General features: G+C 39.4%; 1 protein-coding gene across 1 annotated transcript in view; it reads left to right on the top strand.

Moving 5' to 3' along the window:
• Nucleotides 1-6,939: 6,939 nt before the first annotated feature.
• PDSS2 (decaprenyl diphosphate synthase subunit 2) overlaps nt 6,940-26,569 on the top strand; it is a 134,101-nt gene continuing 114,471 nt past the window's right edge. Inside the window, exon 1 of the mRNA XM_013948995.2 lies at nt 6,940-7,270. Coding sequence (XP_013804449.2) covers nt 7,035-7,270 — 236 coding nt within the window. The 5' untranslated portion in view covers nt 6,940-7,034. The remainder of the gene's footprint in view (nt 7,271-26,569) is intronic.

Here is a 26,569-nt window from a genome sequence, read left to right on the forward strand (position 1 = left end):
CCTTCTTTTAGTCTAGCTTGGGCATGCCTCATTGGTTTTGAATGCAAACTATTAGTCAGCAGGCTTAAAATAAACATAATGAAGTGTTTTCTTCCACAAAATGCATAATGAAACTGTGGAACGCATGTCCACAGGATGTTTGTGGGAGCAAAAGTGTAAACAGATTCAAAGAAGAACTTACACAAAGCTCTGGAAAATACATCCAGTTTGGTTTATTAAACACAGTAGACTTGATAGAACATCTGGCTCAAGAAGTGTCTGAAGTGCAGTCAGCTGGAATCTGGGAGGGCCTGCCACAGGAAATGCTTCTCTGTACTTGCTCGATTCCTCATTCTCTTCCCTTAAACATTTCATTCTGGCTGTTATCACAGGGATACTATCTTAGATGCTCCTTTCATCTGACCCAATATTCTTTTATTCTATTTTGCATTAGTAGCTTATGATTTATTTCCCTTCTATAGCTTACTTAACTGTACTGGCCTGAATCAATTGTTCTTTCTCTTGTACAGCAGGAATAGCAATGATTGCTACATTGTTATTATTTTAATCATTTTAGAGCCTGTACTGAAGTGGCAACCAGGCATTTCAATTACAGGGGTTAAAACAAGAAGCGATGCAGTGAGTCAAGGCTAGGTAAAGATAAATGTGTCTCTCATTGTACACTGAGGGTCATCATTCTTTGTCTCCAGTGCCCCTTGACAAAGGGGCAAATTCAAAAGCAGAGGGAATCCAACTGAAAAACACCTATTATTGAACAGAAGGGTTTCCTTACATCAGGGGAAAATGTATAGGCCATATAGTGTGGATGAGTATAGCGCAGATAAATGATATCTTAATCTATGTTGTTATAATTCCCCGAAGCCATTTAGTTGGTGCTGTTTAAAATGTATTACTTTGTTCAGATGCGGAATTACAAGGACTGATTCAAATGATTTTGTTTAACTTGGGTTATCTAACTCAATTTTTAAAACCATTTTCTTTATCATCTAGGCTGACTTTCATATATTCAGACTTGGTTCCCTGAAAGGCATTACTATCCAGCTGATTTTATGCAGTGAGTGGGCACAGAGTGAGAGGATATCCTCTTAGATAACCATTTCCTTGAGCATTCAGAGCTTTAAAGTTCATCAGTAAACAGAAAGCTAGTGCCATGTCTCTGGTGTTAAGCATTCCTGTTCTGCACTGTTCAGGAAGTGGGTAGTGGGTTTTTCAAGAACTGGATCTTTCAGGCAGACTTCAAGGGGGAGTCATAAATAGAAAGGCACAGAAACCAAGGTGATGATAACAAAACCACCAGTGACTTCTGCAAAGTTTACTGTAGAGGAAAAGTCCAGCCAGCCTTAGCAGAGAATACATAGCTTCCCATGTAAGTTTAAAAATTGAGAAAGACAGAAGGAGGTGTACAGGTTTCCCCCCCTTCAAACTGATCATTACTAGTAAAAAGAACATTTAATATTCTATCTATGCTTTGGTTATGTATGTGAATAGCAAGCAGCAAAATATAAATAACACTTCATAAATTACATACATTTAGTCCCTGAGAAATAAGCATTTTAAGTGAGAAATGCTTACATTTATTTAAATCCGTAGAAAATTCATATGTTCTGCATGTTTTCCTTTTTTCCTACTAGACTAGGACCTTAATTACTCAGTGGTATCACATCCCAATAATTGTGGAATGCTTTAGGGAGAGCTTTTCAATCTATTTTTCACCTAAGATCCAAAATCCTTTTTTTTCTGCTGGACTATCACAGATCTCACCATCTTCTATGATTTTAAAGGATGCTGGGATGGAACTCACTGAAAAAAAAATCTACATAAAATCTATAGATTTGTGGGGAGAGCGGTAAACAGGGGGCATGTGCATAAGCCTCTGTTCAGTTTGGCTATCATATATTGTTTGCTGCATTTCACTCTTACCTAGACCGTGAACTGCTTAGACAAGGGACATCTCCTTTGTCACAGTTTTGAAACGTGTCTGAACGGAGTTTCCCACTGCTACTAGAATGCAACTAAACATGAATAGCTAATAGGTTGCTAAGTTGCAGGGCTGGGGCTAATCAGCTGAGGCTTCATGGGGAAGTTAATGATGGAGTAGGTATGGGGGAACGGGAAAAACAGAATGTTTAAAGGCTGGTATTGTACTGGATGATGGATCCCATGTCAGCTTCGATTGCCTGTGACCACAACCAGCACAGTACTTGTCTTCCTCCTCCTTCTGTAGATTACTGAGCTCTAAAACATTGCTGTTTTAAGGGACCCTCGAAACCTCTCCAAATTCACCCATGGGGAATCACTGCCAGTCAGAGGAGGCAGCCTAAGAAGCTGTCTTACAATTGAAATTGGGTTGAGAGGCAAAAAAATAGTGACTCTAGGAGGGAGGGGAGTTATCAGCCGCACATTCATCTGTTTCTGTTCCTACTTGGCTTGCTGAAATGGAGGGATTTCAATTGATTTTGTTTTCTTTGCAACGCTAGCTGGTGAGCTGGTGAGAATGGAGCTGCGTTCTGAGAGCATGTAGCACAGGAGGGGCACGTCCCATTGCCTGAGCAGTGCTGGGGAGAGCTACCAGCAGCTCTGGCTTCTGATCTGTGCTATGCACTCACTAGGTACTATAGCACTGTGTTTTGCGTGCAAGGTGAAAATGATAATATACACCATGCAATGGATCTTTATATCTCTGCTTTATTTATTTATTTGTTAAATACAATTGAAATAATTATGCATTTATTATCATTTATTAACCAGCAACAACTCATGTTCTGATATTGGTATCTGTGTATGTACATTTAGGCTTAAAAGTTAATACCTTTTAGTGTCAAGTTTTGTCCAGGGGACATGACTCGCACTAAAATCAACTGAAGTTAAATGAGTGCCATCTAAATAGAATCTGATCCAAAGCTGATAATAATGAAACTTCACTACTGCTGTGATGCTGTTGTTTCAACATCCAGCTCTAGAATCAATAAGGCCTTCATCCCATGCTGTAGTCTGTAGGCTAGTAGGAAAGCAGGCAGCCTTGTAGACAAGGAACAGAACTGGAGGTCAAGAGAAGTGAATTCTTTCCTCAGTTTGCCTTAGGGGTTTTGCAAAACCTTGGACAAATCACATAACCTCTCTGTTAAACCTCCTGACTTGCAAAATGGAAATGATCGCAACTGTCTACTTCCCCAGGATGTTACAAACTAAATCAATTCTCTGCACATATGTGTGTGTGTGAACTACTTGGATAGCTTCAGAAGGAACAGACACACATATTGCTGTTAGCTTTCTTTTTGTAAAGAGTTTTAGCATACAGCCAAAGATTTAACTTATTAAAAAAGCAACATCTAGATAAGGCTATATTAACTATGAAAGACAGAAATGTCAGATGTTCCTCAGTCAAATGAGAGTGCCTTGCAAAAGTGTTACTTGAGGTGGAAGTCCGTAAAATATTTCCTCATTCCATTTGTTAGAAAAGATATCCAGACTTGGCATTAGTGGTGGCTTTGATGTATTCTCTGGTATATTAGTCCAGAGCATGCTGCTGTAAACAGAAATGTCTCTTCACCTTTCATCTTTGTTCTTCAGCTTTGATACTGGCCCCCCGCAGTGGCTTCTTTCTCCTCCTGGGAGGCTTAACAATGTCAATCGATAGAGGGAAAAAAGCACCATTTTTCTTCTCTACTTAAGACTCAAAAGAAATAGACACATCTATTGTATAGTCACTGGAGCTCTTGAAATAGCGTGGGTTTTTCTGTTGAATCTGAGGGGAAATGAGCCAAGAAGAAAAAAAAAATGCATGCTGTTTTGTCCACAACTTAAAATACAGTAAGCACATCATACTTTTGCTTCTGATGTGTTTTTGGAGAGAGGTACTGAGCAACTCTAAATTATAGGCAGTGCAAGTAGCAGAAAGCAGTAAATTTGTCCATCATTACCCAGTATAAGATTCTGGCTTTTGATGCCTTATGACCTTGTCAAATTTTAACTAATTTGTGATTCATTTTTCTATGATTGGTGTCTCAGCCTGAAGCTGATTTTTAAAATAGTTGAGTCAATTTGCAGAATGCAATTGGGGAAAAATACATTATCTTGCTTGTGTTAAACAATATTGTTGAACAGCATGTCTGAGAAACCCTAGTATCTCCATGTTCTAAAATTCAAATTTGGCAAAGGATTTGCACTGAGACTAGGGAGGGGTGGGGAGTGTCTCAGACTGTTTCCATTTAAAAATGTAAACACCCACCCCTGGCCAGAATGGTGTTTTCACATTCTACTGTCAGAAAAATCCAACTGTAATGAGCATCTGCTGTAAGTTTACTGGGGATGGGCAAGACTTTCCTGCAATGGCTTTTCCTAGCAACAGAGGTCTTTGTGGAATTGAGCACAAGAACTGAGAAAGGGTGCTTCTGTTGCCCCCACAGTCCCACTCATAAAGGTGTATAAAAAGAAGAGTCCATGATTAGGATGCAGAGAGACGAGATCACTGGAACTTAACAAGAAAAAGATGAGGGGGCTCTAGCTAGAACAAAAAACAATATCCAGTAGGGAAGGTGTGTGGGACTGGAGCAAAGAAATGAAGAGGCTAGGGGAAAGAAACTATCAACCTAGACCAGAAGTCAAAAATAGCCTAGACTCTTAAGTTGTTAAGTGAAGGGAAAGGGAAGAAGGGGCTGGGCTAAGAGTGAGAGACAGAGGCTACTTAAGTATAATCCTCTCAAAGCCAAGAATGTCCACATTATTCTGTTGTCAAAAAAAAAAAAGAGAGAGAAAGAAAGAAGCTGTGAAACTCACTGACAAAATGTATGCTTTATTTCTCTAGTGATTGTCATTTTTAAGAGATGCCAGCCTACTGCTGCTACTGGTGAATCCTGTGGCAAATTGTGCTGCATGTGGCGATTTAGGTTTTTGCCCTACTTTTAAACCATTTGCACTTAGTAGAATTCTACATAAAGGAATTCTGAAAGGGGGCGGAGGTGTTCAGTTTCTTAGAAAATAACAAGAACTTAAAAAGAACAGTGATTTTGAAAAGCTGAAGTTTCACACGTTAGGAAATAGTAGGTTTGCTGCCCATAGAACTGTAATCCTCCTCACTCTGTTTACATGTATTATTACTTTAAGCAGACTTTAATTGCATAATCATGTTAGTTTTTTCACAGAACGCTTACCACATTAAGTGCAAGAATAGATATGGCTCAAGAAATGAATCATGGAACTTGTCACCTTTGCAGGATGAGGTACCTTGGCAGTTCCTCTTAACTGCGTCCCTCTGGCAATTTTCATTAACTTAGTCTCTCTGCAGAGAAACATGCCGTTGCATTCTATCATTTTTAGACTGCATTTCTAAGCTGAAACTCCCTATTTACCAACAGTTTGTTCTGTGACAGTAGCTGACTAAAATGACTCAGTAGCAGCTCCTTCAAAGCAAAACTTTATTTATTCTCCCAGAGATACGTAGCACAGAAAGCAAAGATATCACAGCAGGAGCTTAACTGTTTTATAATCTTTTCAGTGTTTGCAGGTTCTCTTCATCCCAGTTTCTTCCCTCTCTAGTTTGGGAAAGGCTGCTGACTAGATGCCACCAGCATGTCCAGCTGTTGACTCCATACTCAAACACCCTTTCCTTAGGGTAATAACTGTTACAGTTTTGGCATCCATTTTGAGTTTTACTTCAGGTGTAGGAACAATAAACGCCTTGTTATTGTTACTAGAGACAGGTAAGAATATTCCTTATTAACAGCTTCCCTCCATAACTTCAAGAGCTATTGGTGTTCTCTTGCACTGCATTTCATGTTTTTGGCGATTGAATTGTTTTCTGTTTGCACCTTCTTTGACGGTATCCTTCAGTGTAACTCTTTTTAATCAGGTGGGATAATGCAAACAAAAGAAAGTGAGATGTGTCTTGTATTTATAAAGATAAACACAATGCCCTCATTTTTCAAGTCAATGAGACTTTTTTTTTCTTGTTAGAACCCTGCCTCATTTTTTGCAGTGAAGCTTGCAAGTTTTTAGGAGGAATAAGTGATTGTAAAGACAGGATGATGATATTCTTGCTAAGATAGCTGAACAAAATTCTGATGGGGAATTGAACAAATCACTTAAGTCAAATTTCTGAAGACGGCCAGTGGAAGTTCCTCTTTTACTGAGTTCAGAAAATCTATTCTCTGAATTCACAAAAGTTTTGGGCACATGCAGCTGCAGAGAGGAGACAGTGATGGCTGTGCTCAGAATAAGTAAGGGGCTACATGAAATACAGTTGACTACACTAGGGAGTAGCAGGATACAGACAAATTGGGCACTCAAAATTAGTTGCCACTTTTAACATCATTATTCAGTTGAAAGTACTTCTTTAGCTCACAGGGAGGCCGTTCTTAAAGCCTGTAGCTGCATCATGGAGGAGCACCGTAGGACAAGCCGGCAAGGAAAGGAGAGCACGCAGTAAATGAGGCCTGGCGGCACCTTATCCCAGACAACTATGGTAGAAGAAAAAAAAAACAACTTGTCCACAGCGCTGCGACTCTGACACCAGAGAACGGGACTATGTAGATGAAGCCTACGCACGCCACCTGCTTGGTGCGGGGACCCGCATTCTGCTACCCGTGGGCATCTGCAGGCAGCACTGAACCGCAGGGAGCTCCCTTCCCGCGGGGGCGCACCGGCCCTGCTGACGGGACCCCCCGGCGGGGCGAAGCGGGCGCCCCCCGCCACAGCCGCGCTCCCAACCGCCCTGCCGCCACCGCCGCCTCTGCCCGGCCCAACCGCCGCAGCCGTTCGGGCGCGGAAGGGGGGGAAGGGGGAACCCTGCCGCCCTCGCTTTACGGCTCGGCGCGCTTTGCGACGCCTAAGATGGCTGCCCCCAGGGCGCAATGAGCCCGTTCCGCCCGCCGCCGCGCCGCTCGGGGGCACCGGCACGGGCAGCGCGGCCGCCGCGCGCATCCGCCGCCCGCTGACGGCGGCCTGGGGGAGGCAGGCCCCGGCTGCAGCGAGCGAGTGAGGGGAGGGGAGGGGGCTCGTCCGCAGCTGCGGGGCCGGGGCCCGGGCCCGGGCGGAGGATGTGGGGCGCCCTGGCGCGGCGCGGCGGGCGCGGCGGCTGGCGGGGGCTGGCGGCGGGCCGCCCCCCGGCGGCGGCGGCGCCCTGGAGCCAGGTGGTGTCGGAGGCCGAAAAGATCGTGGGCTACCCGACGTCCTTCATGAGCCTGCGGTGCCTGCTGAGCGACGAGCTGAGCAACATCGCCATGCAGGTCCGCAAGCTGGTGGGCACCAAGCACCCGCTGCTCGACACCGCCCGGTAAGCGCCGCGCCGGGGGCGCCGGGAGGCTTGTGTTGGCGGGAGCCGCGGCGCCGCTTTGCGCCGGCGTGAAGCCGGTGGCAGGCGTGACACGTCCTGCGGGAGGCCTGCCCCGCGCCGCGCCGAGCTCCCGCTGCCGGCGCCCTCCTCCCCGGGCCCCGGCGGCCTCGGCCGGCCCCTTCCGTTCAGGCGCTGCCTCAGCCTGGCGCCAAGGGGGACGAATGAGCTTCCTCGTGTGACCTGCGAAGAGCTCTCCTCCCTACATAGAAGTCACAGCTGGCTCGCTAGCAGCTCCGCTTTTTTCCAATATTAAGGGCTATACTGTGAGGAAACCATTCTGTGAGAAAAACTGGAGAAACGAATCGACTCAGAAGCTCAAAGCGCTGCTCCTCTGAAGTGTGCGTTTTGTTAGTAGGAGCTTTAGAAAACACCTCCTGTTTTGGCATATACGGTTGAGTAGTTGTGAGTTAGTTTTTGTGTGTTGTTGAGGGTTTTTTTTAAGTTGGTAAGCAGATAACCCACTCATTTTTAAGGCAAACTGATGGAAGATTTGCATTCTTGCCAATAAGCAGAAGTTGGGATTGTCAGGAAGTGTTTTCCTTGATTGTAAAACAAGAACTGTTTGGCAGCGTATTTTTTTAACAATAAAATGCCTGAGGCTTAACAAAATTCTTTGAAAAGTGAAATTTTCCAAAGGCATTGGGCTGTTGGTTTGGGTTTTTTGTTTTTTTTTTTGATAGAACAATGTTTACTATAACTGAAAATATAACAGGGTTAATAGAACCCAAGTTTAATATGCACAGCATTTTTGAACAGGTGTAAAACAAAACCTAACATTTGTTCAGAACCAATGCTCTGCTTTTCTTTTAAAGAATAAAAATTGCAACTATGTAGTGCACCTTGGCAACTCTACAATAATGGTGCAATGGTATAAAAATAAGATTTGTTTTTCAAGCTCCATGTAAATCTGGTAGCCTTGATTTGAACAAAAGGAGTATGGGAGATAAATATAACTTTCAAAATAAATGTTCTTTTTGGGATTTAGATATTGGATTTTGGTAGACTTCTGGAAGAAACAAGTCAACTTGTTAATAAAAGTGGGAAATAACTGACTTTAGAAAATGCTAATGGAGGGGGTTTTCTTGAATTGTTTGTAAATATAGGCTGCAGTATTATGATAAGCTTAGAAAAGTTAAAAAATGTGTTTCCACCTTTGGATTCGTTTTTAAGATTGGTGGATGGAATGCAGTGAATAGGAGAACCCAAGTGCAATATATTTAGGCTCTTAAGCTTCTATTAGAGTTATAGAAGTTTTATCATAGAGACCCACAACGTTAGTATTGGACTTCACTGTTGGTTTTAAACCATCTGTTAAAGATATAGGAGTTGCTGGATTATTTATGAGTTAAGTTTAAAAACAGTATTTTGGGAGATGGATGGAGGTTTGGTATAGAGCTATGATGCTCTATGTGATGCACATGGGCTGCTTGGGGACTTAGTTCTGTAAGCATGTTGCTTGTGGAACACCAGTAGGAACAGAAAGGTGCACAGGGTCAGCAGGACTGAATCCATATATATATATTTGTTGTTGTTTTACTTCATATGTGTTTCAAAGCATTGTACTAACCTGATGTGTCATGGTTGAAACAAAAGTATTTACTCGGATAAAAACTGAATCCTTTGCCTTTGTTTCTAATGTTCTTATTTGGCTTCACTGGTACTTCCAAAGGCTTTGCTGCAAATGTATTTCTGATGGCCTTGGCCTTTATATTATATGAAGAATTCACTTCCTGTTGACAAGTTTCAGTAAACTTATAGCAATGCACAAATTGTACCTGAACATGTTTTATGGTATGATTTTTTAAATGATGTCAATTTTGAATCTGTTATTTCTTAATTTCATAAATTTGTTGTATGTTTGACTGTAAATGTGATTAATCTTTAGTTGTGGGTCTGTGATCTATGTTCTGAGTTAGCATAGCTGTTTAGGAAACAGTCTTGATTTTTCAATACTAGATACATGTTTCAAATCTTTGTATTTTTACCCATGCTTATAAACTAACATAGGTTTCCTATTGGGTGTTCAGGCAAAGGATGTAAAGCAAGGGTATCTAAAATATGCCCTTTGGTAGTTTTTGAAAACATTTTAAGTGATTGATAGGTTGGTCAACTCTAATCTTTCAGATTGTGAGTGCGTTGTGAGTGCACATCTGTTAAGTACTCAAACTCTTAGATTTTTCTATTTTGGGGAACATTTGAAAACTGTGCTGTAAAATTGGTTAATTGCATGTTTTGCATTTCTCAAGTTCCTACTCATTTGGTTTTGAGGTTATATTTTTTAAGTGGTGACAATCAAATTATGACTACTTGCTGTCATGTCCAATCTATATCTGTTTTCTCTAATCTTTTTGACTGGTGGCACTTTGTCATCAGTGTTTTCCTTTGTTTCTGGTCTGCCTTCCTGTCTATGCACTTTGCTAGCCCTTGAAATCTTCTTTGGACAGTTAAGAGTTTCTTAAAGTAGAGGTTAGATGGCACAGGACATAATTGCCATAATGTTGAAAGCCTTTATGTAACAGGGATACTGATCTGTGTTTTTAACCTTTTGCCAAGTTTTGGGTCACTAGGCTGTTTCAGTGCATAGCATGTACTGAGAGCCTTAAAGAAGAAGGCTTAAAGATAAATGTCTGTGTGAGGCAGGACGTGTGGAGGAGCAGCTGTAGGGGCAGTATGCATTTCTCTGATGATCCTATCCATTTCTTCCTCCTGTTTGGATGTGATGATGGCAGCTCATGTGCCTGCTATGAATCAGGACTGCATCAGATATCCTTGTTTTTGGGATGGTGTGCTACCCTAATACCTCCTACCTCATCTGTGTCTGGCCAGCAGCTTTTAATCTGTGAGCTATTGCTGTCTTTGCACAGGTCCTGGGTGGGCTGAGGCTGGTAGCTGACCCTTACAACTAGAGATCTTGGTGTTCTGTAGTACATGCAGTAAGGCTGTTGGGTTTTTTTTGTTTTCCCAAGAGAGTCAGCCACGTGAGGTGAACATCCTCAGTGTAAGCTTCGCCAGACTTTTTAGAAAGAGGGTGAAATGTGAGAAAAGGTTGAATCTCACTTTAGAAAGGCTAATGTTTAGTGGTAAACAGGTCACTGGAAGCTGGGGTATCTGGATTATATTCACAGCTGTGCTTTTGGCTCTGTGATCGGGGCAAGTCCTTTAATTTTTCATATTTGCTTCTACTTATCTGTAAAAGGAATAATGTAGCATTTGTAGAGGTATTACGGTTAGTTCATTATAGCCTGCATAGATCATTGGGATCTTTGAGTAGAAAGTAGTATATAAGCAATAATAATAAAGAATACTTTAAACAAACGCTATCATTAAAATATTCATCTTTAATGGATACTCTGGAAACAAAATTGTGATCTGACCACTGCTGGATCTGTCTGTCTGTAGTCCTCTGAGTCCCTGTGTGATTCTTCAGAGCTTTCATTTTTCTTTCTCTGAAATGAAGTGTTTTCAGCACAGACTCATAGCAAACATATTTTTTCACTCTTTAGGCTTTGTTGGACTAAAGGAAATTTCTTCAATAAATGAACATGTAACCTTCTTTTCAATTGGGAAGAAAATAAATCTCCAGTCTTCTTTCTTCTCTTTTCCTCTGCTTTCTAGATTGACGAATATCCTTTACACCATAGGAAAGAATCAGTAATTGGCACACCAATCTACTCTTTCAAATACATAGTGTGAATAACATTTTCTTGATTATTTAATATCCCTTGAGAAAGGTATAGCTTACTGCAGATTGTAAACAGTAAATGTTATGGTCAATGCATCACTTTTATAATACCACTAAAAAACCCAGAACACTTCATATGTGTAAAATTATTATGGGATACCATTTAGTTCTAGTCATTTTATCATTAGTATATAGGGGGAATTATTGTATTTTCATTCTGTCAGAATTGTTTGTTGGTGATAAATCCTTAAATAGGCAAAAATACAGTTTTCCTGGATTATTACAGAAATAAAAAGCCTCATAGACCAGAAGTCTTTTTTCTGTTGCAGCGTGCTGCGTGTAGGTTTTTCACCATTTTTAAGCACTGAATATAACGTGGAATGTAGAGTAGCCTGAAGATTGTATGCTTTTTGGTTAAAATTTTTTAAACAGTAAAAGGAAAAAAATAGCAAGGCCAAACTGCCTCAAAATTTATGGTCTAATTTGAAAGACTTTGTCATCCCAAAGTTTATTTTAAGTAAAAAACAAACCACGCCCCCAACCCAGCTGTGTCCAAATTTCTGTCCAACAATGTTCCATAATGTTAAAAACTTTTTTCCAGTCCGTATGTAAAAATGTAGGTTAGCTCACAAGCCAATATAATCTGTTTAATTAATAAAAATAGTGAAGTGAAAAGTGATTTATATTTTGAAGTAGTATTGAATTTTTGCATTGTACCCAAGGTAGACTTGTAAACAATATTATGAATACCTGTTTACTGCACTAATTGAGCTTCTTTAGGCTTTGTGAGAGTGTTGTACAGATTTCAGTAAAGGTAACAAAACTGTTTTTACATGTAAAATGTTAAACTTTACTGCTAGGAGCATACGTGAAATGGAAGGGGGTCGTTTTGACTCTAAACCAAGTGTGAGCAGTTGCTGATTGTAAATCAAGTAAAACTTCCAGGAAAAGTAGTAGTGCTGTGCATGCAGCTTTTTCCTAATTTCTTGAAAGTCACTCTTCAGACTTTTCTTGTCTTTGTTTCAGACTTCAGGCTTCTCGGGTCTTTGCTTAACATCTTGTTAAAAGTGAGGAAAATATCTACCCTCATCGTTTAAAAGAATGTGACTCTTGAAGTTCATCCTTTGTTTCATTACTTTTATCTGGTACTGTTCTGTTTTTGTGGTGGTTGTAATTCTGATTTGCTGTACTTCTTGAGCTTTTTGCCTGTGTTAGAAGATTACTAGGCAGCTAAACTTGTGAAGTTGGCAGTGGCCTAGCTGAACTCATAGGGTGACACCAGCTGTATTTCCAGCTGATTAGGTGCTGCTCTGTCTGCTTTCAGCTGTGTGTTCTCACTAAATGTCTCTTCCGATTCTTTCCTTTGCATGCAAGATCAGATCAGTGTTGAATCGCTTGCCCTGGTTGGGTATGAGGATTTAAATAAAGACCAGGTTTTTAGTGATTCAGAAGCATTTATTCTACTCTTCCAGACTGTGAGTTAAATATAATACCAGTAGCGGTACTGCTAACTCCTTTAACGCTTTTGGAGGGGAGGGGTGGTATTCACCAAGGCTGTGTGCAATCTGGTGAGATGGGTTTCCTTAGAGTGAGGGCTGCTTAAGGTATAGGCAGAGGGGGAGCAGAGCGGGCCAGCACAGCATCTCTTCCTGAAATTCAGAGTTGCTTCTGGTAAAGTTTCATGCTCAGGTTAAGGGAATTTAAATAGGTTACCGCCAAAAGGGGTGTTTGGCTCTCCTTGTGGTGACAGTAATGCTCGTGAAACCGTCATGTCCATTCGATCAGGGACTTGATCTGGCTGGAGTCCGGGACTGCCACTTTGGGATCAGCCTTGTTTTGTGCCCGCTGAAAAGTAATGTGAAACTGCCACCTTTAACTGCATTTCCATGGCAGCTTAAACAAATCTAACTGCAGACATCCATGTTGTCACTTTCTCCCCTCCTCCTCTCCACCCAAGGAGTTCATTGAACCCATGTTTGAAAACGTTTCAACACATCGAATTGGCAGGAAAATATTTCCTTTTTATGGTGTGTTAATTTGTATGACTTTTGTTTTAAAATAGCTGAGGCTCTTTTTGGTTTTCCTATTGGAAAGGGTGGCTAACTGAGGATGAGGTGACATAACAGAAATTCTGGATTTTTTTATCATCACCTTCTAGCTCATCTTGTGTCCTGCAGTCATGGGGGTTTGCAAAGAAAACAATACTGTTTTTGGCTTTTTCTTTTTTTTTTTCCCTAAGTTCACATTGTTTTATATAGTAGATTTAAAAAAAAAAAAAAGATTACATTGCTTCTTTTTACTTAAAGATTATCCTTACTTGGGATGTACAAAAGCTAATGGTAAACTAGAAAACAGTTGTAGGGTGAGGGGTAATTTCTGCAAGGGACTAATTATGTAATGTACTTATTTTGTTTAAGTTTATTATATTAGAGCCTGATTCAGAGACTAAATTGCACCTGATTAGACTTTTAATAAAGAGGCTTAGGGAGTATTGAGCAAGATGATGGTTTCAGGATTTAAAGTTGCTTGTTAAGGCAAATGAACACTATGAATTTAAATCAGATTAATTAAAAGTGCATGTTCCATCTATCTTTGCTCCTCAAGGAGAAGTATAAAATGCATCAATTGTATTGAATACTGCAGTCTGCAGGGTAGTATGTTCTTGTGTAATAAACTTCAGTTATGTATTATCTTATGGTCATGTTGTCTTAATATCTGGAAATGCCTGAGATAATTTGCTCTCCTTCTGATGACATGGGATTCCTGACAATTCTGATTTTTTATTGGTTTGAAACAGCTTAGTTTGGTAACAGAGATCTTGTAGCTTGAGACATAGCGGTCATTTGTCCTCCTGTGTGGCTGACTTAGCATAGATCTAGGGATCTGTTCCGTCCCTGTGGTGGTGGAATTGCTGAGGCCAGGTTATATTTTGTATTAACAGGATGATGACCTTAACACAGCCTTTTTTTATAATAAAAACTGCTGTGATTGAGTAGCTTTTTAGCAACTTGTTTCAAATGCTAATTTATCATTTTCTGGGCTAGAAAAATGAAGATGTCTGTTTACTTTGTGGTGGCTAATGAGGTAACTTCCCTGAAAATAGCTGGCAGCTGGATCCTGTAAGTGACAGGCAAAGTGTCTGGTCAGTTTATAGCTTCTGCCTGTAGCTTTCTCACTAGCAGTAAAACTGATTTTAATCTTTTATGCTTTACTGAATTGCTGAATCTGTAAGCAACCTTGGAGGCATGCAGTCAGTTCCCTTCTGTTGCTGGATCAGAAGTTAAAACAAGTTTGTATTCACTATATTTTATTATTTTGCAACCTGTTATAACACTTTCTAGAAATATTTTTGTAGTACGAAGATGCCTGTATGTTAGCTCTGAGGTAATGGTTGTATAATTTCCTGTGCTTACTGGTGGGATCTGTTGGACTTCGTGGAAGCACTGTCCACCAAGGCTGGCTAACGTGCAGGACTCCTGTGCAGAAGGTCTTAATGATGGCAAAAACACAGAAAATTTTTTCCTGCTTGTTATGTTTGATACTAATTGCAAAATGACTGAAATACTGGTGGTAGTAACTTGGTTAACTTTAGCCTGGGAAGGCTATTTCCCCAAGCACTCTATAGCAGATGGAAATGGAGGCTCTCTCAGGAGAGCTCTGGTTGAAACACTGGAGTTAAATTCTTGCTCTGACTCACCCCGTCAAGAAGCTTCTGTCTTTCAGGAGGGGCCAGTGTCTCTAAGCTAAATTGTTTTTTTTGAATATCTTGCAGTCTGTTTTGATAGACTTGAGTATTAACTTCAAAAACCTTCATTATTTTAGGTGTCTTATAATGCTAGTACTGCTTAGGGGGTTTTGTTACCATATTGGCTGTCAAAAGAACAATTCTTGGACACCAAAAAATCTGTTTCTTAAATATTTTGGCTGCGTAAACTCTCAAAGAGCTTTCATGGAAAAACTAATCTTGGCCGATGGAAGATATGGAAGAAATGAAACCATTTTTAGGTTCATACAGAAGGAAGTTTCAGTCCATATATCTGGATCCTTCTGTGTTTTTCCTCTGTGGCCTTCACTATGCTCTTCAGTTAGCCATTTAGTATTGTGTTGTAGAGTTAAGGGCAAGAGAGAATCAATTTCTATATTTCACACTCATCCCTTGTACTGTAGTAAGGTGGAATGGGATGAATAGATATGTACTGTTTGTTCTTTCTCCCAAATTCCCATTTTTGTTTCTCTTTCCACATAAGTTTTTTACCACTGTATGTTTTTATTATTTTCTCTAATAGCAACATGAAATTCATATAATTCTTGAGTATGAGCATGTGTGTATTTCTGCTCTTTGGAAGAGCTGTCGTTAGACTCATGTATGCTCATGCATGAGGTTCACAATTCACATTTAGGGGGTGTTTGCACAACAATAATATACATATTTTTGTTTTAATAAACCATTAAATTTTCGCTGGGGCTGGTGTTGAAGGTAAAGCACATTATCCAGTTATATGTGTTTATATATATAAAAAAAACAATTGAGACCTTAAGCTAACAAAATCCAACATATCTACAATTGTGTTCTGAGCAAGACTGAGTTAACAGTTGAAGTTGTAGTGGCCTTCCTGTTTGCCACATCTAGCGCATATGAGTGCTTGGTGTGTTTGAGTATTGTGTTTTATTGTAAGAATGCTATTGCTTGCATCTTCTGATACTCATATTTTGGTTTTGTTTGAAAGGATGTGTGGATGATGAAAACATCCCCAAAGGAATAAATAACTAGGACGGACTCTTAAGTTTTGTACTTTCACTCTCAAAGATACACTCCTTATTTTCTATTGTACTAATAAACCAGAGCTCAGGAAATAAAGGGAATCATCAACATGATCATGAGCTTACTACAAGTGTTGAGAGAGGCCGAACTGATGAATAAACAGCTACTTTTCAGCTGTACCGGTACTGTGTTCTTGTCTTGTCATTCACTGATAGTATTTGTGTGGAAGAATTTATGCAAAGCATGTTTAATTGTATGGTACAATACCCAATTTTGCTGGATACTTTGCCACCATAAGCAAAGTATGATTGAGTAGCAAGTCTGCAACATGGATGTACAAAAGCTAGGCTGTAAATTAAATTCTCTTACATTTGAATAACTTTTTGTTTCTTGCTATGATTCTCATTTAAATGTTATGTTGAATCCAGGTTTCTGTGCTTATGGGGAATGCATTGCTTCAGCATGTAAGGTACTCTTGGTAAGTGAATGTATTCAGCAGGTGATGATGCTGTTTGGGATATTCTAGTAGGATTATGTGCAAAGAAAACTGATATGCTATCCTGATGCTGACAATTTCTAATTTTTTTTAATAGAGAATATGGGTTTCCCTGAGTGTCTGCCTTGTGCTGATTTGATTTATCACACAGTAATTCATTTCTTGCAAGTCTAAAGATTTCAACAGAATTTCATGTATGACTCATTCTAATATGAAAAACCTTGGGATTTCTTAAGCTTGGGTTTCGTGTGTGAAAAAGAAACAATGTATAATGAGCAGATCCAAGTGCCAATCAATTTTGAGAATACATTGTATAAGTAATAGCCAGTTTCTTTGGTTGCAATTAATATTTTCCTAAAATTGGGGGAAAAAAAAATCTGAGAAATCAGTGTGGACTGATGTGATCTTGTGAACTCACAGCTTACTCAGTTTTGCTTTATGCACGCAGTAGCTTAAGCATCTTTTTGAAATAAAGGTAGTTATTTAAGTTCACGTCTGTTCTTTTCTGCTTTCAAGTGCAATTGATTTGTAACACATGTGAATATTGAATAACGAGTTTAATGTACCAATGAATGGCTGCTAGGTCAATTTTTGCTCTGAGCAGGAAAAGAGTACTGAATAAATGGAAATAGTTTCAAAATAATTCTTTCTGTAACCCAGAAGAGGAAAAGTTACCTTTATATAAAGCAGAAATGAGTGCTGATGTCGTAGAGTAAGCAGAATTCACACTTGGATCACTGAAATTGGTTTTCACTCAGTGAATCTTCTTGTTGGCTATGATAACTTCAGTTCCTTGTCTTGCAAGGATAAGGGTACAAGTGATTTTCCCAGGGTTTTCATTGTTTCTGAGGTCTGTACCCTGTAGCTTGCAGTAAGTGCTCTCTCCTATTTGAGATGTTCCCTCCCTGCTTTTTCCATTCACACCACCTGTGTCCCAGTTGACTTCTCTCCTTGTTTCAGAGGCACTTGCAGTGACAGGAGGCCCTGGTAACAAATACTGGGGATCATTTTTGGAACTCTGTTGAGAGCTATGTATAACGGCATGTCCTCCGCAGTAATTTGTATTTTCATGAATAGATTTACGAGGTTCACAAAGGACAAATATAAGCTAGGGAGTTAGATGTTTCTATACTTACACTATTGCTTTCTCCTAGAGGTGGCAGACCATTGTCTTAAATTATTAATATCTTTTCTTTACCCCACTTCTGAGTGTCTTAGTTTCCCTCAGGGTAGGCAGGCTATCTACAGTGCTTGCCCTAAAGGAACTACTGCTAGAGACAAACCTGACAGAATTAAAGGAACACCATAAATTTAAAAATCAGGTCTATTTCAAAAATTAAGTTTAAAAGCTGTAGCAAATGCTTTGCTGTCCGTGAATTGTCCCTGCCAATTCTGGCATTGACAGTTACTTCAGCTTAATTTTTTTTTTCCCTCCCCTCCTGCTGTGTGAAAGATTCATTGAAGGAAAGAAAAACTGATCATATAGGAAAACTAGTGAGACTCATTATACATGAACTTTTATCAAATACATGCTGCAAACTAGCTAGATTTTACTTACAAAGATAGATAGGGCTTAGAAATCTTTCTCAATACCTGACCTGACTGAGAAACCCTGGAACCTGTTCAGGCTGCTGGAAGTTCTTCAGGTGAGCTACAGTTGTCTTTTCTTTAATCAAGTATCAGGGGCTCAAGCCTTTGTATTCATCTTTCTCACTTCTTTTCCACTTAATTTACAAGTGGTGGTTGTTTCCTTTTTGCTTTCTTGCTCCTGCACTTCCTTTCTTCAAAATAGTAGTAGTTGATTCTTCTCCATGACTCCTCTTCCATCTTGGAGGGGTGGGGGGGGGGGGGGGGGAAGACCCAGAGGTAATCCTGTGTTTGCTATCTACTTTCATTCTATCAAGAAATAAGCTAGTCTGTTCTCCGTTTTGCCTTTGTATCCAGAGAAAGAAGTCATACCTAGGAACTACAGATTCAGCTTTATTTTCATGGTTTAAGAAGAACACTGCCAAACAAACACTGCAGCTTCCCTGCCTAATTCCTTTCAAAAAATACTTCCTTTAAAGGAGTTTTCTTTAAGATCAAGTAGAAATTATTTTCCTTTTTTGTTAATTAATCCTTTTTATAAACGTGGTGTGGTTGGTTTGATAGCTGTAACTAAATATATTCAAAATCATTCATCTCATAGATTTTGAATTCTTAAAAAAAAAAAAAAATCCCTCTAACAACTTTCATTATGCTTGTCTAGGTCTTGACACTCATACTGCGAACTCGATGAAATGACGGCTATCCTTTTCATTAACTGCTGGTTCAGGACACATTGCAAAATAATTGTAATCGAGGGATTTAATACATCTATATGCTGTCACTGGTCCCTGTAGTATCTTACATATTTCACCTTTTAAAAAAAAAAAAAAAAAAAGCCCATATTTCAAACACAAAATAACATAGGTTCAGGTCTGTAACAGGATGTGCTTGTGTAGACCCATCTTACAAATGTGTAGTCCTGATTAAGGCAATTTGAGAGTAATGGTCCATGGCAAAAAGCTTTGTGTCTGGTTGTCATCTGAGTGATGAGCCAGCAGTGGAAGCACCACAATTAGTTGATTTGGTAAGACTGCTCTTAATCAAACTTAGCTTTTAACAACTTGAACTTTCTGTTAAATGGAACCTAATACTTATTAGATCAAAAACGCGAGGGAAAACTTTGTGATCACAAGCGGACAGTCAGCTCTTTTGCACATTTTAAAAATGATTGTGATAGAGTGCATGTTTGTGGTTGCTAGTGATTTGTTAGTTTGTTTTCTGAAGTTGCACGTGTGCATGGTATGTTAGCATTGAGCTTTGAGACTGAATTTGACACAGCTACTATGTTTTCTTATTATAGCCGTAGATTACAAAATAGAAATTCCTAGGATATACCAGTGCAGGTTACATGTGTGCAACCTCCTATGTTATACGGGAGGAAGTTTTTAACCCAGTAACCTTCCTGCCTCTGATTCCAGACTGCTTTTGATTTAGTGTGGTTTGCGTATGTGAAAATGTACTGTGTATGTATTTTAAAAGCAATTTTGGTAATTTTAATGCTGTATTATGATCCAGATATGAACTTCATTCTTTTAGATTCACATTCAGAGGTCTACTTCTATCTGGTATGACATATTTCAGTACTTAAAAGTTAACTTACAGAAAAACACATCTTCCCCCAAACCTGTGTTGTATTGTAAAGGTAAGCTGAAATCTAAAGGGATGAGAGAGCAGTTCATAATTTGTTCTTGGTCCCCAGCTACTGGAGACAGAAGTAACTGGGGAGGATATGAACTCCGTGTTTTATCATCCACAGAAAGATTTTGACACTTTCTGGTTCTTTGTAAGCTTAGATGGGGAGTCAATGACAGGATCTGCAGGAAATCATGTTCATATATATTCATATTTCATCTGGCAGTAGGAGAATAATGTGAAAAGACCATTTTCAGAAATAAGGCTCAGAGGAATCAGGAAACTGCAAGTATAGAGGCCTTTAAGGTAATGGTGGGGGAAGCTCTTGTTCCAATATGCATTTATTGAAGGAATGAAACATATTAAAGGAGTTTCTACTATTGGAATTTACAGTACATTTTATGTGCTTTTTTGTTCATAATATGAACTTCATAAAACTGAAACAAATAGTCTTGCCAGTAGGAAAGCAGGAAATGAATCCATGTAATGGCTATAATGTGTCAGAGCAACCAAGTTTTAAAGTAGTCGAATTCCAAAATAATGTTGTTAAAAAATGACATCAGAGGAAAAAAAGGATATTGTGCTATGTTATAGCAACAGAAACATAGACTTGTTTTTTGTTTGTGAATCACAGGGGATCATATTGCTGCCTGTGGATCTATTTATTTATTTATTTATTAGGCAAAGATTATGACTTAGCAGAATATACCTTCTGGGGAGGAGCGGGGGGAGGAAAATTTTCTTGGCCATCCTTGTTCCTTTTTACACTGATAGAGTTGAAGTTCTGTTGGGCTTTCTTATTTTGAATTTTCCTTCCAATATTAACTGAATAGTCACCTTCTCATTTGCTGTTCTACTTCTTAGACTTCAGGAGCTCACCTGAACCTTTGGGTTCTTTTGCCAGGGCTTGTCAGAGAAAGCGATGAAGCTTTAGCAGCAGAATGTTATGAATGAAACTCTGAGAGGTATTTCTTTTACTGACGCGAGCATGACATTATTGACAGATGCCAGCCTGCAGTGTGAAGTTTCAGCACTTCACAGGACAGCTGTGGGATTCACAGTGGGCATACACAAGTCCCAGTGCTACCTAATCCATGCACCTAATTCTGCCTTTGAGGAATTACGTTGGAGGATGAAGCAGGCTCACTGTCTGTGCCTTCTTACTTTAGTATCAGCTAAGGCCACTAAAGAAGTCTACTGCAAAGAGTCAGGTTGAGACCATAATATATGTTTAATAACTGGGTGAATGTGAACTGTTGGCAACACAGCTTTGGGTCAGGTTCAAAGTGTGGACCTGGAAATGAGAGCTCTGTCTTGCATTACTTGCACAGATCTGCTTTGTAAGATTAGTGTGTGCAGGCAGCTTCTCTGAATGTTTTCATTTAAGGTCTTTCATTCTGACAGGTCTCATTCTCACTCCAGTGTTCTTTCAGATACTCTGTCTCCCTGATAGTGAATTTATCAAAAAAAATTCTTTTTTTTTTTTTTTTCAGATAAGCACTAAGAATTCAATGTGAATTGCAACCAGAAGTTGAGGCAGTCTTCACACTTAGAATCATTCCTTGTTGGTTTTGGTTTTTTGTTTTGTTTTGTTTTTCCCCTCTGTTGTAATTGCCATGTGATTTACTTCCTAGAAATACCAATTCTGGATTAATATATTGTCCCAGGCTGGTAGCAGAGATTCAGATTATGTTGGTGTGCTTGTAGGTATTAAATATTGAAAGCTGTTTTTGTGTTCTTGTATGGTGAAACTCTGTGTAAACAAGTCGTATTTACTGAATGCTTTAGGAAGCATGTACATGCTAGTATGTCTTCAGAAGTTTGCTGTTAAAACCTTTGAGGTCCTGATTTTCTCTGGCCATGATAAATGGAGTGGTAGACAAGGAACCATATTGGGCATCCTGTGAGCTGACTTGAAGGGGATAGAAAATTCAGACTGATATTGAGAGGAAGAAATGCTGTCTCGTGAATGTGAAGAAATTCTGTGTGAGCTCACAAATAATTTAAATTTTAAATGCGTACCAGCTACTGTCACTAAAGCTTATGAAACATTTTTCAATCTGTTTTCCCCAAGGAATTTGAAAGCAAAAGTTTCTGTGATGTTGTATAAAATAGTATCTTTGTGCTTTAAAGATTCGTAAACGGCATGTATTAAATCTGGAGACAAACAAATAAAAGACTTAGGAAAGCAGGAAGATACATTGGAGAAAACTGAAGCCATCTTTTAGTACTTTGAACCTACATGGCATGTCTGTTGCCATACTATAGAACATATTGCGAACATGAAACCTGTGAAGGGCGGTGCTAGTTATTGAAAGAATGTACTTGTACGCTTAAAAAAAACAAAACAACCCGCACACTTTGGGAAGTGCTGATGTGCAAGTTAATTTTCTTAGTTTCTGCTTCCAAAAGTGTATCATTCAACAGTGCAGATGATCAAATGTTTTCCCCTTTAACCTTTGCCTTGATTATTATAAGTAAATTGGAGATATTTTTGCAGTTTATATCAAGAATAGGAAAACCTTTCCTTTATTGAGGGCTAAATAAACTGGATCTGGACTTTGAACTTTATTTTTATTATTGAGACCCAAAGGGCAGAAACCTGCAGACTGGTTACAGTGAGAGGAAGAGTTATTGTTAGCTTGTTGTGTTTCCATACCTGATGTAATTTTGTTTTTTCAAAGTGGAATTTTGCATTAGATTACCTCAAAATAACTTTAAATTTTCCCCTCCTCTGCAAATGATAAATGATCCTTTCTTGAGAGATCTAGATAATTTTAATTAATTACTTGGGGTGTCAAACCTTAAATTAAGTTACAGGTGAGTTCAGCTCTTCCCTGAGGAGCTTTTTTACTATGATATCAGTAGAGAAAGATATTTGCTATGAAATTCTCTAATGGGCTGTTGTATGCTGCTCCATTGAACAAGACCCGTTTTGCTTTGATATCTGGTCTGTGTCCAGCATTTCAGGTAGCAACTGGACAATTAGTTGGTATCACCAGAAACATCTTTTCCTGTCAGCTGTGGAAGAAAAAGATTAAGACCCATTGATACAAATTACTTTGGGAAATTGTTGAGGATTGCAGAAACTTAATGTAAAACTGGATGAGGCACTGATAACTGCATCTATGAAACTTTTGTAGAAGGTGGGCAAAATATGGTGTGTGTGTGGGGGGGGTGTCTTTGTGTTAATTCCATATTCTTATTTCAGCGTGTATTCCCCTTGCTTAAAATATTTCTCATATATATATATATAATTACATACAATTATAAAATGGTAACTTTATCAGTTACTTATGACTGTGGGGATTGAATCTATGGTTATTTTCCTATTCTTGAGCATGATTACTTGTTGAAGATATGACAAATTTAGGTCATATTTGGCATACATTTAAGCCGAGCCTGAGACTGATTTGTGAAAAAGAGGCAGTGACAAATCTAAATTGTGATTTCACTTGTGTGGATATTGCAGCCAAACCGCAGTTTGTTTTGTAGTGTGTTAAGTTACGATAAAAGACACGTTCATAAAATAAAGTAGGGTAAAGAGCTTAGTCATTAAACCTTTTTTTTTCCCTTAAAGTCAGCTTTCATCTTTATACCTTTAATTGTGTTGATTACTTCAGCTAGCGTCTGAGATGATAATTTTTTGAACAGCAAAGTCAAGGGAGAGGGGAAATTGCCGTAAGAAGAAACTCTCTTTACAGTAATTTGTGGGAGAGACTTCACTAAAACAGTCACTTTCAAAATCTTCCTCCCCACATACTTTTTTTTTTCCTAATCTTTCTGGTTTTGGTTTCCTGATAATCTTCCGGAATACCGTATTTCAACGCCTCTACAGCCCATGATAGAGAAAGTGCTTGTCCTGTAGTTATAATCTTCTGCACTTACTCATTTGGGTAGCTGGTGAGGACAGGATGCTAAGCTGGATGACTTTTGTTCTGGTATGCTCTGTGTGGGATTTTTGTTTGCTTGCTTTCAATGCTCCATAACCAATGTTATGGTGTTAGCTTGTCACTTCAGACGTCTGGTTTGGGTTCCTTGCTCTGCCTGTGTGACTGTCAGCAAGTCTTTTTTTTTTAGGCAAATTATGGCAACTTTACATGTGCAGCACCTTTAAGGATATGGGCTCAGAAACCCTGGAAGTAGCGTATCTGCATCAGTACGGTATATCTCCCAGTCTACAAACCTGTGTTAGCTCTTGCTATTCCAGAGCTAACGTGGTTGTCCCTACAGGCAGTGCTCCCAAAAAGACAGTGTGAGCAGAAGCAGTCTGAAAAAGGCACCCCGAGATACCCCGAGGTCAGAGACCAAGGCGCCCCACGGCACGCTCTGCTTCCCAGTCATTCCATTGCCCACTGTAGAGACACCCCTGAGGGGCCGAAGAAGCGTCCTGGCCTGTGGCTGCTGGATGCTGTGATGCAAGAGCTGCAATGTTAATGCAGGTGTTCATGAAAAGTTTCAGTATGGGTGATTGCATTTTGTGAAAGTCAGTTCTTTGTGTGGTTGGTTACCTTAGGAATCGGGTGATTGGCACTAATTCGTGAAGTAGTGCAAGTGAGATACCTCGAACACTTCTTTTTAATTTTTTGTCATAAAGTATTGTGAAATTCTCCACTCAAACATTATTTGCAGTTAATTTGGAAAATGCTTATTTTTTGCTGCAGATGGTGTAGGATCACTTTGGTTGCTGCAAACTTGATATAACTATAAATTATTACTATTTAATGGTTTGGGATGCCAAATAGCTGAATCTTTGTTTACAGAAAATGTTGGAATTCATAATGCCAAATAAATGGAAACTTTTTACTGGCATCCCGTGATATTTTAAGAGTCTTTCTGGTGGTTATTTCATATGTAAAGAAAGCTACTTCCAACCTGTTTGATTAATTCTTTTGCTTTGCGCACAAGTAGTCCTAACACATTTTCGAACTGAGGCAGAAGTAATCTCCAGGTAACAATATTCTATGCTATTTTAAGGATGTATGCCCTACTGATGATTTTTAAAGCGCAAAATAATGATGACATACCACGCAGAGGTCTTGCTCGCCTGGGGCTAATGGTCTGAATGCTCTGGATGCAGACTTCTCTTTGCTGATTAAAGTGTTGAAAAGGAGTTGGATTTCCTTGCCTTTTTTAAAGTGACATTTGTCTTTTTTATTTGTTTTTAATTAGATTGCACAATTAGGAGCTGAAACAGAGGGTAAGAGAAGAAGTATAAGGGCTTCTGGGAAAGAAGTTTGAAGCTCGGTTTTGGCAAAAAACTAAGGTTCAGTTGATTGCTTGTCAATGGCCAAAAAAAAAAAAAAAAAAAAGCCAGGCAGTTTGGATGAAGTGTGGCAAGCCAGGGACAAAGCAGTTTTTCAAGAAAAGGGTAAGGATCCTGACAGATTCCCCAGCAAGTGGGGAAGAGCAGTGTGACCAATAAATCATTAGAGAAACAGCTAATGAGAGATAAGAATCAAGAAGGCTAAGAAATCCACAGCTTTCAAGAAAGAGAAGTAAAAGTAGTAGTATGATGATACACACTTCAGGTTAAAGAGGAGGCAGGTGGAGTGTATGTGTGCTAAAGTCTGATCACAGTGAGGTTGTTATGGACAAGCAAACCAGTGTTTTCAAGATGTTTTTGACTGTGCAGTACTTCTTTTAAAAAATATATATATATAGTACCATGTGTACCCTTTTCATCACTTTAAATTGAAAACAATGGAAAGTTATGGTTCACTGGACTAGCAGCTCTTTATGGACCTCATATCGCTTATGGACCACAGTTCGTGAACTACTGATCTACTCAAAGGTCTTTTGGAATGGAAGTCCTTACTCCAAAGGGAAAATTATTTCTCTTGTTGTGCATATCCGTATTGTATAGTTTGACAGCCTTTTTCAGGCTTAGTGTATATGAATTGGAAATACTTAACATTTTTCATATTACTCTTCTGAGAACATTTGATACTTAGAGGAATATTATGTGACTTCTGTGGGCAATTTAGTAGAAGAACTATAAGGAAGGAGAGCCTTTACTAATTAAAATTTGGGCACAATGCAGAAGTGCTGGTGATGTCTGAGCCTGCGAATGACAAAGTATTAGCTTACTGTAAATGTGTTCAGACACTGTGGGATAGGAAGCTCTTTCCTGTTCTTTTGAGCCTTACAAATATGAATGTAATAGCTTTCTATTAGATAGTGAAGTAACTTTAATTTTAGTTTCATCATTTGTTGCGGGATTTAATAATTCATCTAAAATCTTGTATTGACTATTGTAACAACTCATGTTGTTTTGAATCTATAGGATGGTTGGGGCAGAGGAATTGCAACTCTGCCAAGCTTTCCCCTTGTTAAGGCAAATCTTCAGGTACAGTGGACTGTGAAAAGCTTTATTCTTGTTGCCTTAGTTATTGCGTTCTTGTTTCTCAGTCTTTGGAAAGTGCTGGAAAGGAAGCAGAATTGGCCAGAGAGATCTCCGGCTGTAGCTTCAAAGCTGAGTTGGTCTGGTGGCTAGCGCTCCTGGAATCATGCTCTTCTCTGCCCTCCCCTTTTGCTTGTGCAAGTCCACCCCCTCCCTTGCATTGGCTTTGGTGCTTGCCTGCTTTCTGGGAGCTGATTTAATTTGCTAATCCAGGAAGAACGAACAGGTGGGGGGGTTTTTTTCCACTTTGGGTTAGTTTTCTCTAGGGCTGATCTGATTTGCTGATGAAAGTGGTTTCATGTTCACTCCCAAGGGTGGAAGCATCAGAGCCAGCGCAGGGGAAGCATCAGGAACAAATGTCTGGAGAAGATGATGTGCAGTGCATCCCTCTTGGGCAGCAGTGAGGTGTCTTGTGAACTGCATCCTCATGAGGTTTGCTGTTTTTTTTAGCGCACAGCAACTTCAACTCTGAGGTATTCTTAAGGGCAGAAACTACTTCATGAAGTAAAACATGGGAGTATGTGATTGTTGACTTGGGATTTAGCGTGCTGTGCTGGGAGATAAGTCAAGGACTTGAACTAAAACAGAATGGATAAAGGATAAGAAGCTGAACCAGAGGAAAAGATTGAGTTAAAGTTTGTGTGGCAAGGCTAGTGTTTAAAATGCCTGATATTTAG

The sequence above is a fragment of the Apteryx mantelli genome, chromosome 3, assembly GCF_036417845.1.
Source record: "Apteryx mantelli isolate bAptMan1 chromosome 3, bAptMan1.hap1, whole genome shotgun sequence".
In the NCBI taxonomy this organism is placed as follows: domain Eukaryota; kingdom Metazoa; phylum Chordata; class Aves; order Apterygiformes; family Apterygidae; genus Apteryx; species Apteryx mantelli.